We start from the raw sequence: 17,622 nt of genomic DNA, 5'->3' as shown, positions 1-17,622 counted from the left end.
TTGTTTTCCTGACAATTAAACAATGTTAAATGTAACTATAACAACAATGACTAATAAATACATCATTTCTGACATAAGGTCAAATCTTCTCTACTCACCAGATGGTGCACTATTAACGTACATATACTGTATGGCTATCGATCACAAATGTCGCTAACGTAGGACATTGTGATCTATATGTGAATATACTGCAGTAATTTAGCATGTAGTTATTCACATGCTTTATCGTGGAGCGAGTAGATTTTGCACACTATAAACCAAGACAAGCATCTTTTCATTTGAATTGATTGGATTGAATCCAGAGCCCTAAAGCTTCTGGATGGAACCTTCACAGCCTTTTCAGACACCTCGCTTCAATTCAGATTTCACAAACGTCACGTTCAGGAAAAGAGTTGTGTATACTGCTTTACCCCTCTAGGGTAACTCTAATCCATATCTACTCCTCTAGAATTAGCAGGATTGCATTCGGGGCATACCAGAAATTCATAAATCCAAAGTAAACAAAAGTCGCTTCTCCACCGTCACCACCCCGCCATTTGTAAAGCGCAGCTGGTTCATGAGACTAACGTTCAAACGTGAGGACGTGCGTTTTTCTCTGCTTCCTGTTGAGTGGGATAATTGCAAATGAAGGAGTAGGAAGTTCATCAGATGTGTCAGCAGGTCAAGTGTTCTTGAGGGAAATTTGCCATCATTAAATAGACTCTGTTCACACCGTGTGCATCAGTTCTTCCTGCTTACTTTCTTTATCTTAATGTTCTGCTGCTTTTATAAAAAGCATTTCATGAGGTGTCCTAACCTCCTGTAACCTGGCGGGGACGGCAATGCGATCACACCCTCCTGGAAACTGAAATCTGAAACTCGTCTATTCTGAGCCCAGAGAACATCTGAAAGCTCCTGGATAAGACACGCTCAGGAATTAGGGAAAGTGCCGGGACGTGGCAGAAGCTGGCCTTTACTTAATCGGAAATTACAGGAACTAAGACATGACTACACCAGGATCAGGTGTGTATTTGCTCATGGCTATTAGATAATGTTAGTGGTCTGTAAAAGCGTGTTCAGTTCTCTGCCGTCAGATTCTATATAGTTCTCAAACAGGGTTCCCAGGGGGTCTGTGAGGCATTGCTAAGGAACTGGGGGTCCTTACAAGGGTCTGATTTAAGATTCTTGTAAGCATAATACCTAAAGAACGATGAGGTATCTTCATAGGATTTATTTGGAATTATCCTCTAACCAGCAGATGAACTGATCAAGTTCAGGTTGAATTGATCCAGAGAGAGTCACGTTCCCATAAAGGTCAATTGTTGCACGAAAGGTACGACAAGCACAACAAATGGCCACGATATCTGAAACGTCACCTTATTTATTTATACATAGACTGTATATAGTAGATTTAGCAAACATGGTCATCCAGAAAAACAGGACGCTTCAGACAACCAGCTGTGCAAGCAAAAGTTTGCTGAAGATGCAAGAGCTGAAACTTGTAGATGTTCAAATACAGCCGTTTCCCAGATCCGATGTTGTGAGAGTGGAGATTAGTAACGGTGTCTACAATCCATCACATTTATCAGATAACCTCTGATCATCGAGCTCTTAGGAAAACTTAATGAGACCCACAGGGTAATGCGAGGTGGTGTTCTGGAAGTGTTCCTCAATTAAATCCAGACAAATTCAACTGACGCTGAATACAGTACACTTTGTTGATGTCTTTTGTGCGAGGTGTGGAATCGGAGTCGAGTATCTTTGGGATTGAGTTCAATATAAAGCCAATACACACAAGAGCTACTCACAATGGCATTGTCAAGACTCCTGGGTCAGTAAAAATTGATTTTGTTACACACTACCAAACACAGGCTTTATTTTCTGATCGTTTCCACAACATTCACAGCCTTATATCTGTCTGTGGTGAGAGGAATGGAAGTAAAACCTGCTTGAACTTTAACTTGTGTTCCTTGCTAGTTCCTGTTTTTTGGCATCTGATAGCTATCCATTGCTTCCTTTGGGGAGATGAAGAGTCATCCAGTCAAACACTGGTTTGGGGTTCAGGAAATGTTCAGTTTGCTGGATCAGATTTCAGAGGACACGATAGGACGAGACACTCACAATGAGAACTTCACCTATCTCTGATTATTCTGTCGTTTCCATGTCAGTACTGCTTTGAATTATTTTTACATTACAGGATTTTAAAGCTGCTGATAATCGTTTGCTGGAATTTGCACAGTTTCGATAGAACACTTGCTGTCTAAAAGGCGTTCCTGTAGTTAATGTGCTGTCTCAGCTGATCCACATTGTCCAGCTTCCTGTTTTTCCCAGGAGGGCTCTTGTCAGCCCTTCTTCCTTCATACCGGAAGGAATTACACTTTTATCCTTTTTTCCTTCTGTCCGTTTCATCAACTCCGTCTCAGTTAACCTCCAAACTTCGACACAGAGAAACGCTCGTCTTTATTCTAGCATATGACTACATGCTGAATGTAGCCTGATTCCCAGCTGCACTGTTACAAGGTTACTTTAAATACAAATTCACTAGCTACACTCGATGTTATTGTCCTCTTGCAACACTCGGTAGTTGCCGCAGTTTCATGCTGGTCGGTTGACGTCCTGCTCTTCACGCTCATGCGGCAGTTGTTTTGCATCATCAGCTCTATCCTGTACTTCCGATAGAAAGCAGATCGCGATCCGTAACGAGCAAACGAAGCCAATGCTACCCAACACCTTCCTTCCTAAAACAGCATACTTAAGCACAACCTTATCTGATTACATCGGTTTCATCCTGCTCACCGTTTCCAAACATCGTTCAGATAAACTCCTCAGCCTTCCATTCAAACGCGTTCACCACCACAGACTTCACCGCGTTGTCGGCTGATGTGGGACCTCGTGTCGTGTTCAGTGCTGACTCCCCTGGGACCTGTACAACATGCTTTAAACCTCAAAGCAAAGCCTGGCGCATATAAAAAGATCCTAAAGACCCGAGCGTGAAAGACTGCCAGTCTTCACTGCACAGTTTCACTCCATTCACTACAAATCCCAACGCCAATGATACAGAGAAGTTCATATAGTCAGACATTTGACTAAAAGACACCGCGATCTTCCCTCAATACAGATGCAGTCTATGAGGTAAGACGTGTTTAATGCCTGACATTCACAAATACGGTACTAAACTTGTCCTTAAAAGTACCGTATCATTCGTGTACGTCTTATCTAGAAAGGTAATGTACCTTTAGCTAAAAAGTTCAAATTCCATCCAAACGACTGGAAATTGGCACGAGTACGGCTTAGTAAACTAGTATAAAAATAAATAAAGTAGAATTTATTTATTTATTTATTTATTTATTTATTCATTCATTCATTTATTTATTTATTTATTTTGATGTACACATGATTAAGCTAATGTAGCTGATAGGGCCGGGTGATAAAATACCCGTGTCATAAATGATCTCAGTCACAGATGTACTAAGAAATAAAATATATTTATTAAAAATAATTTTATTAAAATGTGTGAAACTGTTTCCATTTTAGTTTTGGTATTTATAAATGTTTATTTAAATAAATGCTATATGAATAATTTCTTTTTTTAAACAAGCACTGTTGTATTTCTTATTTGTTCACCAAGGGGCCATAGTTTTGTCACACTCCTCTTTAACCTAATCAGATTGGTCCGTCTTCTCACACTTGTATATGTTGTTTCTGGCACACGGTTCTCTTTAAGAACGGGCATGAAGATTCATCATTATTCACAAAGTCCAGACAAACAGTCTAGACTTGAGGGGGCGTGGCTCTGTGTCAGAAGGTGGAGCCTGACATCAGAAGCGATTTAAAATGTAAAACACGTACAACGTGACGTATGTAGGTTTGACGATCCTGTGCCACACAATGTTCCAGTCACGAATTATCGGCAACCCTCAAAAATCTTCTGAATGAGTTGTAACTCCACTCGTGTTGCTATTCTATTGTACTATAGCAAGTGTTTCATGTGTTTTTTTTTTTTGTTTTTTTTTTTTTAAACTTCATGATTTATAAATCTGAGAAAAATACACACAACCCAACTGAAATGCCATCTTTAAAACAAACCGTAAAACAGCCAGCTTTAATTTACACCTGAGATACTTTAGAAGTAACCAGACACTTGATTCACTCTCACCAACTTATTTTTCAGCACCAGCCCGAAACGATGCCCGCAGCAGCAGCCGCGCTCTAAGCTAGCTCCCGTTTCGACCGAGAGAAACCGGGATCGAAGGAGGAGAGAAACGATGGGGGAAGTGGAAGACGAGAGGTGCTCTCAGGCCAGCCAGCTCTTCGAGAACTTCGTCCAGTCCTCCACGTGTAAAGGAACACTCCAGGCTTTCGGCTTGCTCTGCAGGCAGCTGGAACTCGACCCGACCGACCACCGAGGCTTCTATAGCAACCTGAAGGCAGCCGTCACCTCATGGAAGGCCAAAGCCTTGTGGACCAAGCTGGACAAACGAGCCAACCACAAGGAGTACAAGAAAGGCAGAGCATGCACAGACCTCAGGGTTTGTAACGACATAAACCTGTACCTGTCTCTTAAAACATGCAAAACATCGCATGTGAAAGTTTTAACCAGTTAAACAGTTAATATCCAGAGATGGATCTGAATTACAGGGAAACATTTCGATCGGCTTTGCTCTTAAAGCTGCCGAAGTTTAACGATCCCGAGATAATCTTTAGCCGTGGGAGGAAAGATGGACATTGAGCTCTGCTTTCTTTTACTTTTATCTCCACAATAAAAACACTTTCTCGAAGCCCAGAGAGTGTAAACAGAAAGCGAAATAAGTAGTTTAAGACTAGCAACTCCCTCATGTCCATTTGTTAGGCAAATCAGGTCGTCAGGGGTTAACCGACCCACATCCGACTTTGGTAGCATTGCTTTTGGTATTTTATTGATGGATACGTAAGAAATGGAAAGAAAGCTGCGTTCAAAGCAGAACAGTCACTGAAGGACTTTTATACTGTTCATACAGTAGGTCAGAAGATCAGGACCCGGTTCATTTGATGCTCCCTGATTTTATCCGTACATCGCTAATGACTAATTAAAAGTTTTGTTATTTTGCTTGTTTGTAGATGCACATGATTACAAAACAAAAGTTTTTACAGAAATGTATGAGTACATTGTTGGTTTAAGGCCACGTACAGAAGTTCGCTAGCGCTCAGGGTCTGAAACAGAAGGATTACGACTTGCCTGAGAACACTGGCTGATTGTGCGGATCTTAAAATGAGGGCAAAAAAAAGCGTTGCAAAAGAAACTAATCTTTTAGCTCACAGGACAGAGTGTGGAAATTACAGGTCAAACAATAACGGTCACAACCTTGTACGTCTTGTTATTGTGTTGGTTTTATTTGTTAAAGTTATTAGAAATCTTGAAGGATTGAGTGATATTTAGAAATGTTTCTGGGAGTCACTTTCAAACAAGCCACGTTTGGAAAAATGAATGTTTGTTTAAAAGACTTTGCATGACGTTTTAGCACTTTTGCTATGCCGACACAATGAGGTATTAAGGTATAAATATAGACAAATGTATATAGAATGTTTTTAAGACAACAGTCACGATTGCGGCATACAACAGAGTTTTAGGAGAGGCCGAACCCGTCTGTGTGTTTAACGTCGCGGAGCATGAACTCGCTAAACGTTCTTACAGTTTGACTTATAAACCTGACGTTCACAAATGTTTGTTTAGGAGGATTAAGTGGCATTCACTGGATGTCGTGTCACCGTTAAAACGTGCATGAACATGTACGCTCACATGAATGACATGACGGCTTGAATGTTTCCTACTAGGCTGGTGAGCCTAGGAATCTTCCTTTCGGTTTTGGTCACCTGCGATATACACACACATTTTAATAATATACAAATACTGTTCAAATCCTACAGCAGGCCTGTAACCATATTAACTCTCTCCTGTATTATACAAGCTTGTAGAAAATACCTAAACGTTGGGAACCTCTGGTGACGACCTGCCTCTGTAAACTGCCAGGATTTTGAATATTAAGTGTCTATCAGATGCTGTCAACATGGTATAGGTGAAGACTATAGGTAAACAATTACGGGCTGAACTTTCACCCGTTATTGTAAGTTCTCTGAAAGATTAGTTTTATTTTTAAAATCGTAAACTTTTGGACCGTAAAACTGAAGCATTACAGAGCTTTCAGGAAGTGGTGGATCAATGGTCACTATTCGTAAGGTTGGGGTTCATGCCTCTGAACTGCCAAGTTACCGTTGCTGGGCCCCTGAGCAAGGCCCCTAACTCTAACTGCTCTCTGATCCTGCACTCTGATCCCAGCTTTAAATAAGCTAAGATATGCAGAAACATTTTGAGGGGTAGTGGTGGCTCAAGCAGCTAAGGCTCTTGGGGATCGGAGTTCAAGCTGCCACTGTTGGGCCCTTGCGCAAGGCCCTTAACCCATTCTGCTTCAGGGGTGCTGTATTATGGCTGACCCTGCGCTCTGAGACCCAACCTCCAAAGTTGGGATATGCAAAGAAAGAATTTCACTGTGCTGTAACGTACATGTGACAAAAATAAAGGCTTCTCTTCTATTCTATTCAATTCAGTTTCCCCAGTCTGGTCTGATCTGATCTTGAATTTGGCTTGTTTAATGTTATTTTAGAAACCTTCCTGTCGTCATTAGATACTGCGCTGATTTATACGAGAAGCTGCTAGATTGGATGTGCAACTTCTTGGCTATCAAAGCTTTGCTAAACAGATGATATGAGGTGATGAGGCAGAAAGCAAGAGACCGGCAGAGGGAGAGGTAGGTTTTATTGCTCAGGGTTCGACACGATAAAGATTGAACGCTTTAACGTGCTTACTTCAGTCTCAGCAGGATAGTCGTTTAGGGTGTGATCTGAACGATACCCAGGGTTTGTTTGGGTTTAAAAAAAAAAGGCGTGCTTGTGTTTATCTGCTGATTTGAAGGTTTTAGCTAACAGATAAGACGACTTGTCAGTACTGCTGATGTGACTTGTTTATCTCTGAAGTTCTTAGTACAGTTTGTGTAGGTACAGTTTTTATAAACAAGGAATGTTTTGCTTGCTTCTAGTTTTTCAAAGACCCTTTGGGGTGTCTGTCTTTAGCCTGGCTCAGTGGGTCACACAGAATATTAGCAGGGCTGCTGGTCCTCTAAATTGAGAGGAGCCGCCTGATATGGCACGGTTCAGGAGCCTCATTTAGTTCCTGGAAGCTCTGTTTCAGGAACGTTCCCCTGGATAGTGACCCCTGAGCAAACAAGCGCTGGTGCTGTAGAGTTTGGGAATCCTTTAGGAGGAGCAGGAGTCTGTGACCGGAGATTAAACAGGCTGCCGATGCTGAACGTCCGACCGTAGGAAGGAAATTTATTGTATTTTGCTTCCAGGGTCTCTGTGCCTTAGTACGACGTCTTGAAAAAAAAACCCGGCCGTAAAAACCAGGGACGCTACATTTCTCACCATGTCATGTCTCTCAGAGAAACTTCTGAATGTAAATCAGACACAGGTTTGACGTTTAAAAAGTTATGTCAGATAATATAATCTCTAGGATATGGTGTAAGTGCAGATTATCTTTCCTCCTTCACTGATGAATTTATGACTCTGTGACTCAGACACACCAGACGCTACGCAGCCTTTGTGTCTTTCCTCAGATGTGTAGCTTCTTCCGCGAAAGCTTATGTCCCAATACCGAGCAGCACGATCATGAACGTTCAGATGAGCTTCAGGGTCAAGAGCTTTACCAGCTGTGGTGTTGTCTAAAGGCGTGTAGACACAGCAACACTCCTGCTGCGTTCCACACCCTTCTCATGACTCATAACCTCAGATCACTGTCTAATATCTGGCTCTGCATCAGACCTGTGGATTATATTCCTCTGACGGCACGACCCTAGGTATTTTTTTTTTAAATATATATTTATTGCTTGCTGCTAGATACAGTACTGTATGGACTCCAGGAAGATGAACGTGACTCACGACGGCATCGACATACGCTCTCGTCACACACCGTTTAAAGCTCGTCTTCAATACACACCTCCTTTTAAGGTTACATAGAGCGGTGCTGTAAATTCTATCAAGGATTCAGAGGTGCAGAGTTCAGTCCAAAGGTGAACCCAGTGAGTAAACGCACACACTCGACTAAGTGTCTCGACTTGAGCTGATTTGTGCAACAAATGCAGGTATAACTGAGATGATGTCATTCATTCTCCGCTGAATTTCAGTGTTTATCCTGTATGTTTATTTTATGGGATATCTAGAGATCTCAAATCATAAAGAAAATCACGTGCAATTTTACTCAGTTTCAGGTAAATACTGTATATAAAATTGTACCAATAGAATTATTAGTTGTTTTTTTTGGGGGTTTATTTTTAACTTTAATGCATACACATGAAATATAGACCTTTACTTTACTTTACATTACATTTATGGCATTCGATCGACGTCCTTATCCAGAGCGACGTGCAAAAAACGACCATCGCTGGTTCACTAGGTTACAGACTTAAGACTCCATCAGCCTGAAACCCTAGTGTAAGTGTGTCAGGAAGAAGAAGGTCTTCAATCAACGTTATTACGAAGATATCCAGTGACTCAGATGTTCAGATATCTAGAGGAAGTTCATTCCAACACCTCGGTGCCAAGACCAAGAGTCTTGATGCAGACCTGCCAAAAATGAGTTAGTCATAAGTGCATTCATTCATTTCACCAGCTAATGAAAATCACTTCTCAGATCTTCTGCGCGAACAGAACTTTATTTGGTCCCATTGTCTTCGGGATTAAGATAAAAACTTTGCTCATGCGCTGTATATAATTCTGCACCAAGGAAGTCGATATGAATGAAACGGATTTGTTCACCTCATTAGGTTAATATAAGCTGTGGAGACTTAATGAGAAAAATTGAGAATATCTGTTGAACTATCTTATCTGTCTGAGTAAAACAGAGTTATTAGCAGTTTACTGACCCACATGACCAGTCTCTTCCTCTGTGGACCGCGATCGTGATACGTTTGTATGAACCACTTGAGCGTTAAGCCGACAAACAGCACAAGTTTCTCTTCTCTGCTTCTCTTCGTTTCTCCGCAGTGTCTGGTCATCGGCGGAGGCCCCTGCGGCTTGCGAACGGCCATCGAGTTGGCGCTTCTCGGAGCCAAAGTGGTGGTGATCGAGAAGAGGGACACGTTCTCCAGGAACAACGTCCTCCATCTTTGGCCTTACACCATCCACGACCTCAGAAACCTCGGCGCAAAGAAGTTCTACGGCAAGTTCTGCGCCGGAGCCATAGACCATATCAGTAAGTGCAAGCTGTCCATGTGTCATCAGATAGAGTTAAAGTAAACCACATGCAGTAGATTTAATCAAGAGGTAGTGAGTTGCATAAATATTGACACCCCTGATCACAATAACGACTCATTTTTATGCGACTCTGAAAGTCATAGGAAAGAGTGTGTGAATAATACACCACAATTTGTTATGAAATTGTTTCTCACATGTTGTCTTTTTATTTGACATTAAATCTGTTAGGGGTGTGTGTGTGTGTGTGTGTCCCCGACTATTTTGTATATTCCTGTGAAGATTAGGCCACGCCCCCGAAAGTCAAATAAGATGCAAAAAATATCATGCCTCTGGCAGACAATAATGCAAATGTGCTGGTTTCTCCAGCCTCTTGTTTCTAAGGAAGCATCCGTCAAAAGTCTAGCAACGTTTTGTGTCCTCATATTAATAATAATTATAATAATTATAATGAGTCGGCAGTCAGTCTCACGCACGTTTTTTCCGCTGCACGTTTTTTTTTTTAAATGTCGTGTGTTTTAGGTATTCGTCAGCTGCAGCTAATCCTTCTGAAGGTGAGTCTCATCGTCGGGGTGGAAGTTCACGTCAACGTCGAGTTTGTCAAACTCCTGGAGCCCCCCGAAAAGCAGGACGGCGTTGGTAAGCAGATTTGCCCAAAAGAGCCACTGCCATCCAAACATACAGTATTTATTATATAGAAATTGCTTTGCGCACAGAGGCTTCGAGAGACTTTCTCTACAATTGTGTGTTTCCAGTTCAGTAGGGAAGAGCCACATAAGGGTGTGATGGTCAGGGGTGCACATACTTTTGCTCATATAGGAAGAAAGCCCACATGCACTCCTCAGGACCATTTTGCGAGTGTGTAAAATCCAAGCTGTATTTGTAACCTAAATACAAATGCATTAATTACACGTCCCAGAGCATGAGTCTAGTCCCGAAGTCTGTTTGAGGAGCTTCTGTACTCCTCTGTAGTGTTTCAAGGCTTCAAACATTTCACAGGAACATGGAGCGGGCAGTTAAAGATGATACGGAGAAGGTTTTTACGTCAGTGCCACTTAGAGCTTGCATAGCGTGCAGATGATAAGCTGCTAATGATACGCTGCTAAATTTAGACCACTGTGCACCAGCAGGGTCGAACTGAACCACACGATATGTAGTGTTTGGGGAATCGTAGAGGTCTGGCATTTTTTGTGTCTGAACTTTGTGTACTTATGTTTTGCTATTTATACGTACATGGTGTTTGTTTGTGTGTGTGTGTGTGTGTGTGTGTGTGTGTTTTGCAGGGCAGGGATGGAGAGCAGAAATGTCACCCGTTAGTCATCCCATCTCTGACTACGAGTTTGACGTGTTAATAGGAGCGGACGGACGCAGAAGCACGCTACACGGTGAGTTTTATCGCTGCGAGTTGCCGTTCTACGAAGCGACCAGGAGGCGTTCCTACTTCTGGTTGCCATGGCAATTAACAGTGGGTGGCGGCGTTCAAACCTGTTTTCTTGCGGCTAGAAACAAAACGTTCTGGACGGAGATTTGGCGTTTGGGTATTAAATTCAGCAGTGTGTATCTGTGGCATATTATACGAGATGATGGAGAAGCAGCAAGCACACGGATCATCCGACGCATTATATTTATATTTGTGTAGCGTTCAGCTTCACACAGCTTGTCTTTATTGCTGGACACACCCACATCTTGTCGCATACGGTCACTGTCACCCATGTCACCGGAAGTCATCAGGTCGCTTTGGTGCCACGAGTCACCGTAAGCATGAAGGTAGCACAAGATTTCCATCCAACACCACTAGCCTCCATGCTGGATTCCCTGATCAGTGGAAAGTCATTATGAGCCTCTCCTGCTCCTGGAATCTAACAGCTCAGGGTGAAGTTATCAGGCATGAATATTACAGGCTCTCTCCTTAATCCTATCAGAGCACAAAGGTCTAACTTGGCTTCACCGACGAAGCAAAATGACGTCATTTACAGAACCTGACCGTTAAACACTGCGTAATGAGAGATACAGGAAGTAGTCCTGCGCCTTTTAGGCTGTATCTAAATAAACAAAGCATCCGTTTCGTCCGAAGATAAAAAAAAATAGATCCACGCATAGATGAGTTTCCTGTTCGTGGAGGATCGAGTCCAAGAAGCACAGAATGAGATCTCTCAAAATCATAATGATATACGGCTTGTTCATCTGATCCAGTGGGAGCTTAAAGAAATGTCCAGTCAGATCACAGCGTGTCGAGTTTCTCACAGTTTCTCACCTCATGAAAACAGAGCGCCTGTTCCAGGAGTTTGGGATGGAGCATGTAAGCAATTAATCTTCTCTAAAAAAAAAAAAAGATGCTGAAATTGTTCTGGAGGTGCAGAACACAAGTTCACTTCAGCTTGAGGTCACATATTCACGAAGCTCCACCCCCTGTACAGCGTCCTGTTGATTTGTCTATAAAATAATAGACAGGAGGCAGATGTTTATTTCCAATCAAGTTTTCGGTTTGTGCTGCTTTTTGTTGTTGTTTTTTCTATTTTCTTCTTTACTCTTCCCTTTTTTGTCCTCTTTACACTTTCTCTCCTTTTCATTCTCCTGCTTCTCCTGTTCCTGCTGCTCATCTCCTTCTCCTTCTTCTTCACTACTCCAGGTTTTAAAAGGAAGGAGTTTCGAGGCAAGCTGGCCATCGCCATCACCGCCAACTTTGTCAACCGCAACACCACAGCGGAGGCCAAAGTGGAGGAGATCAGCGGTGTGGCCTTCATCTTCAACCAGAAGTTCTTCCTCGAGCTTAAGGAGGAGACAGGCAAGTTCTCAACCTCTCTGTCCTGTTCCAGCACATACAGAGAGGGAGACGGACAGGGACAGAGGGAGAGGGAGACGGACAGGGACAGAGGGAGAGGGAGAGGGACAGGGACAGAGGGAGACGGACAGGGACAGAGGGAGAGGGAGAGGGACAGAGGGAGAGGGAGACGGACAGGGACAGAGGGAGAGGGAGACGGACAGGGACAGAGGGAGACGGACAGGGACAGAGGGAGACGGACAGGGACAGAGGGAGAGGGAGACGGACAGGGACAGGGGGAGACGGACAGGGAGAGGGGGAGACGGACAGGGAGAGGGAGAGGGGGAGACGGAGAGGGAGAGGGGGAGACGGAGAGGGAGAGGGGGGAGACGGAGAGGGGAGACGACGGAGAGGGGGGAGACGGACAGGGACAGAGGGAGACGGACAGGGACAGGGACAGAGGGAGACGGACAGGGACAGGGACAGAGGGAGACGGACAGGGACAGGGACAGAGGGAGACGGACAGGGACAGAGGGAGACGGACAGGGACAGAGGGAGACGGGGAGGGACGGGGAGGGGGAGACGGACAGGGAGAGGGAGAGGGGGAGACGGAGAGGGGGAGACGGAGAGGGAGAGGGGGAGACGGAGAGGGGGAGACGGACAGGGAGAGGGGGAGACGGACAGGGACAGGGAGAGGGGGAGACGGAGAGACGGACAGCGACGGGGAGAGACGGAGACGGACAGGGACGGGGAGAGGGGGAGACGGACAGGGACAGGGAGAGGGGGAGACGGACAGGGAGAGGGGGAGACGGACAGGGGGAGACGGACAGGGAGAGGGGGAGACGGACAGGGAGAGGGGGAGACGGACAGGGGGAGACGGACAGGGACAGGGAGAGGGGGAGACGGACAGACCGACCAACAGACAGAGGGAAAGGGAAACGGGGGAGACAGACAGAGAGAGAGTTTACTGTGTGTACTGCATGATGTGATTGAAGCATCTCCACTTCATTCATTGAAGCTATAAAACAGACTTGTGTAGGATCTGAATTAAGGTCAAGAAGCTTAATTACTTTCCTTTCTGATGATCAGATGGAAAGAAAGTTAATGATTTATCTCCTGTTTGAATTAATCACTGAAGTCTGTCTTGTTGTGCATCATTTTCTTTTATACTGCTCACACCCAAGTGATAATTAGATGGGAAATTCTCTAGTGCTAAAGTCGGTAGCATGAGTCAAGGTGACGGTTTCTACCCCACAGTATCAAACCCTTATCTTTAGGAACAGATAACAACTGTTTTTGTTGTTGTGTTTAAACAGGGATTGATCTGGAGAATATCGTCTACTACAAGGACAACACGCACTACTTCGTCATGACGGCCAAGAAGCAGAGTTTGCTGGATAAAGGGGTCATTATTCACGTAAGAAGAGGTTTTTTTACTTTTACTGAGAAATACATGACGCATGAACAGCTTTGTGTGTGTGTGTGTGTGTGTGTGTGTGTGTGTGTGTGTGTGTGTGTGTGTGTGTGTGTGTGTGTGTGTGTGTGTGTGTGTGTGTGTGTGTGTGTGTGTGTGTGTGTGTGTGATTCCCACTGAGAGGACTAGAATGTGATGTTAGATGTTGTTGAAATCTAACAGGAAGTCCACTCAGGTTCATCTGCTGTACTTTTACTTCCACACACGGTTATTTTCAGTGACACACACGTGGCACACACACACACACGCGCGCGCTACTATATTGCATTTAGACATTTCTGGGATTCACACTATGCATTTTTGTTGATGTGCTGCGTCTAATTTTATTTTATTCTGCTAAATCATCTTTATATCTTGCTATGTCTTCTAAATCTTCCCCATCTTCACGTTCCACTAGAACGTCGTCTTCTTATTCTGCCGTACGATCTCAGTTATCTTCATCTTCATCCTTTTATTCTGCTACATCTTCTCCATCTTCATCTTCATGTTTGTTTTCGGTTTTCTCCATCTTTATCTTTTTATCCATCTTTAACGACCCGTTCTACTTTATCACTCTTTTGTTTCTTGTGGTTAAGTAAGAGACAAAACCGCCGTCCTTCATGTTAATGAGTGTTTTAATAGTTTCTATAATTTTTTTTTTTTTTCTTTTTCAATCTTAAACTAAATTTACCACAGCGACATTGATCCAGGATGAAACAAGGGCGGAAGAACGGCTTTAGCGATGAACGTGAAACGTTTTTTTTTACTCTTGTCTCTCAGGACTACATTGAGACCGAGCGACTGCTGCACAGCGACAACGTCAATCAGGAAGCTCTGCTGTCCTACGCCAGGGAGGCGGCTGACTTCGGCACCAACTACCAGCTTCCGTCTCTGGACTACGCCATGAACCACTACGGACAGCCCGACGTGGCCATGTTCGACTTCACCTGCATGTACGCGTCGGAAAACGCCGCGCTCATAAGGGAGAAGAACGGACACCAGCTGCTGGTGGCTCTGGTTGGAGATAGTCTTCTGGAGGTACAGGGAGAAAACCATTGACTTCATTCTGAGAATTCTGTATGCTGAAAAGTTTCTCCAAAATGTAGTCCGTTAGATGAGATCCAAAGTTGCGCTGAAAAATTCAGCCGTATAAATGATAAACATGTAATTAAAATAGACTAATAACAGAATTACAATGAAAATAGATTTCAATTATGCAGGCAGAAAAAGGACAAGTATAGAAAATCTACTTTATGAATGCAGACTGGTGGCAGTACTGTACAGTACGACTGGTATGAGCAGATTTAGGTGTATGTTTGCATGTATTAATGTTTTGTACATTTTATAGTTCAATTTAATGCCTTGAAACAGCCACTGAACAAATTCCCACCTACGTTTCGTCTTGTCTGTACCACCAGCCCTTTTGGCCCATGGGGACCGGATGTGCTCGAGGCTTCCTGGCTGCATTTGACACGGTGTGGATGGTGCAGGGTTGGGCTCAGGGAAAAGCCCCTCTGGAGGCGCTGTCCGAGAGGTCAGAGTATAATCTCTCATAGCATGTGTCCTGATTGTTTAGAGATACGAGAGCATGATATGAGAGCGCTAATAGGGGAAAAAAGTAGGTACACAGAGTTACAAGCTCGAGTGCTAGATACATAAATCTGTAAAATATCACTACATAGACAAGCCGTTTTTTAAAGCGGTCACACGCTGTATTTTATCCAGTCGCGGTTGTTGACGTGTGTGTGAAACATCAGATTATGAAGAGCCAGGGTTTATTGTTAATCCCAGGTAAAGTACGGGCAGTGTGAAAGGTCACGCAACATAACCCAGTAATTCCTATACATGGGGTTCACTAGGACCCAGGGGGAATGATTTTAAGTGTGAGTGCGGATTCTTTTGGATTTGATATTAACAGAGATGTTGTGCATGATAGGGAGAGCATCTACAGGCTTCTGCCTCAAACCACAGCCGAAAACATCAGTAAAAACTTTGAGCAGCACACCATCGACCCTGCGACCCGCTACCCCAACCTCAACTCCACCTGCGTCCGACCACACCAGGTGAGGCTCACGCTATACGCGTTCACGTATCATTCGCGCCTCTTCTTTCCTCGAATCATCTGTCTGTACTTTACTCCATTGCTGTGTCACCGCAGGTCCAGCATCTGTACATCAACGGGGAGCAGAACCCATGTTCTCTGGAGCGTAGTGGACCCACGCGCAGGTCCGTCAATATCTCCAGGAAAGGTGACTACAACACAACTTGATACAACTATCAACTACAACACAAGTTTAAGGGGGATTTTTTTTACGACATTTATTTAAGTTTCACAAGCAGGTGTTCAGCATCCTAAAATATCTATATATGAATACTAAAACTCTTCTGTAGGTGTGTGTGTGTGTGTGTGTGTGTGTGTGTGTGTGTGTGTGTGTGTGTGTGTGTGTGTGTGTGTGTGTGTGTGTAAAAAGGAAAAAAAACAACAACAACATAGTACTTGAGGCTAAAGTTAGGAGTGAGTGTAAGCAGAGCAATAATTAGTAAGTCAGTGCTTACAAATATAGTAAAAGTGTGTGTGTGTGTGTGGTCAGAATCGGCGGTGCGGCCCAGTCGCTTGTTGCTGTGGTGTCAGAAGCAGACTGAAGGATACAGAGGAGTGAATGTTACTGACCTCACTACGTCCTGGAGGAGCGGCCTCGCCCTGTGCGCCCTCATCCACCACCAGCGCCCAGACCTCATGTGAGCGAGAAACACACACACACACACACACACACACACACACACACACACATTCAGTTAACAGTGAGAAACACAAATTCATGTACACACAAGCTTATCTTCTCATAACAGCTCATGTTGTACACTGTGACTCTCACACACTCTTACACACACATTTAGTAAGCACTTTATCCTGGTCCAAGGCCAAACTGGATCCCAGTTTATCCCACGAATCCTGGGCGTAAGGCAGGAATACGCCCTGAACACGGGATGCCAGTTAACGCCTTCACGCACTCCACACTCATTATTTACTATATATGTTTAATACATAACGTTTAACAAAATGGCCATGTGGAAGCTCTTACTTATTTAAAAAAATATATTCTTTAACAGGACCATTTATCAGGGACTGTTCAACATGATGCTACAACCACCGTTAGATAAAGAGAGGATTAAAAAAAAAGGCACCAGTCATCTTTTAGCTCTCCTGCCGTCATCATTTCTCCTTTTATTTTTTTGTTTGGTCTGAAAATAAGTACAATGGTATAAACTCACTTCCTCCTCCTGTGGAGCTTCATTGAGCTCCAGTTCCCTCCTTAACTTCTCTTTGGCTATCTCTAATCGACGCATGGAAGAACATCTTTCTTATCGGATTTCAGATTTAAATCTTGTGATTTTGTTTATTTTATTTTATTACATATGAAATTGGGGGGGGGGGGGGGTGAATGTCGGTTTGCGTGACATCATATCCTTCATTTCCGGCGTCGTCTGCTAAATATCACGCCGTCTTATCTGGAAGGAACCCGGGTTTTCCTCAGATAAAATTGTTTCCTACCAACAGTCAAAGCGACGAGCAGCACAGAGTAAGTTCCTAGTTGGTTTGTTAAGCAGCTCATATTAGCTGCAGCAAATTACAGATGTTTTACTTTTATCCAACAATAAGAAGATTTTTACACTTTGAATACGAGAACGGTCCATTCACGATTCCATCCGTGATCACTTCTACACCGCTGTTTTCATATTTTATATCAATCCGTGTTCAGGCTGCTTCTTGCTTGTGTCTCATAATTATGAGATACTGAGTCATAATCACGATACTCAGACATATTAATGAGAGACAAAATAATCAGTCATCATTGAGAAACAAGTTTCTAAACCTTAATTACTAGATATGCGGTCATACTAGAGATGCCAAATCATAATTGATACTAAAACATAATTGAGAATCATTCTTGAGATACTAAATCATACCCGAGATACTTAAATCATAATTTTGAGATACTCCGTCATACTTGAGATACTAAATCATAATTATAATTCATATTTTAGATACTAAAGCATAACTGAGTCACATTTGAGATACTAAAGCCTAAATGAGAAACTCGGTCAAACTTGAGATACTAAATTATAATTGAGTCATATTTCAGATACT

The 17,622-nt window shown here is 43.3% G+C and overlaps 1 protein-coding gene across 5 annotated transcripts in view; it reads left to right on the top strand.

Annotated features, from left to right (window-relative positions):
* The window catches only part of mical2b (microtubule associated monooxygenase, calponin and LIM domain containing 2b), a 56,295-nt gene that overhangs the window by 4,283 nt on the left and 34,390 nt on the right, over positions 1-17,622 (top strand). For all 5 annotated transcript variants that reach the window (XR_009649357.1, XM_060884773.1, XM_060884772.1 and 2 more), the window contains exons 2-12: positions 4,151-4,508; positions 9,052-9,259; positions 9,781-9,897; positions 10,542-10,643; positions 11,888-12,043; positions 13,336-13,436; positions 14,253-14,510; positions 14,891-15,006; positions 15,409-15,535; positions 15,631-15,721; positions 16,064-16,211. Coding sequence is in view for 4 of the 5 variants with exons in the window: in XM_060884773.1 (XP_060740756.1) it covers positions 4,245-4,508; positions 9,052-9,259; positions 9,781-9,897; positions 10,542-10,643; positions 11,888-12,043; positions 13,336-13,436; positions 14,253-14,510; positions 14,891-15,006; positions 15,409-15,535; positions 15,631-15,721; positions 16,064-16,211 (1,688 nt within the window). In the remaining variant the exon portion in view is untranslated. The remainder of the gene's footprint in view (positions 1-4,150; positions 4,509-9,051; positions 9,260-9,780; positions 9,898-10,541; positions 10,644-11,887; positions 12,044-13,335; positions 13,437-14,252; positions 14,511-14,890; positions 15,007-15,408; positions 15,536-15,630; positions 15,722-16,063; positions 16,212-17,622) is intronic.

Source organism: Tachysurus vachellii, chromosome 13, assembly GCF_030014155.1.
Source record: "Tachysurus vachellii isolate PV-2020 chromosome 13, HZAU_Pvac_v1, whole genome shotgun sequence".
NCBI classification, from domain to species: Eukaryota; Metazoa; Chordata; class Actinopteri; order Siluriformes; family Bagridae; genus Tachysurus; species Tachysurus vachellii.
The sequence above is the reverse complement of the archived record's forward strand: the minus strand, read 5'-3'. Positions and strand labels throughout refer to the sequence as shown.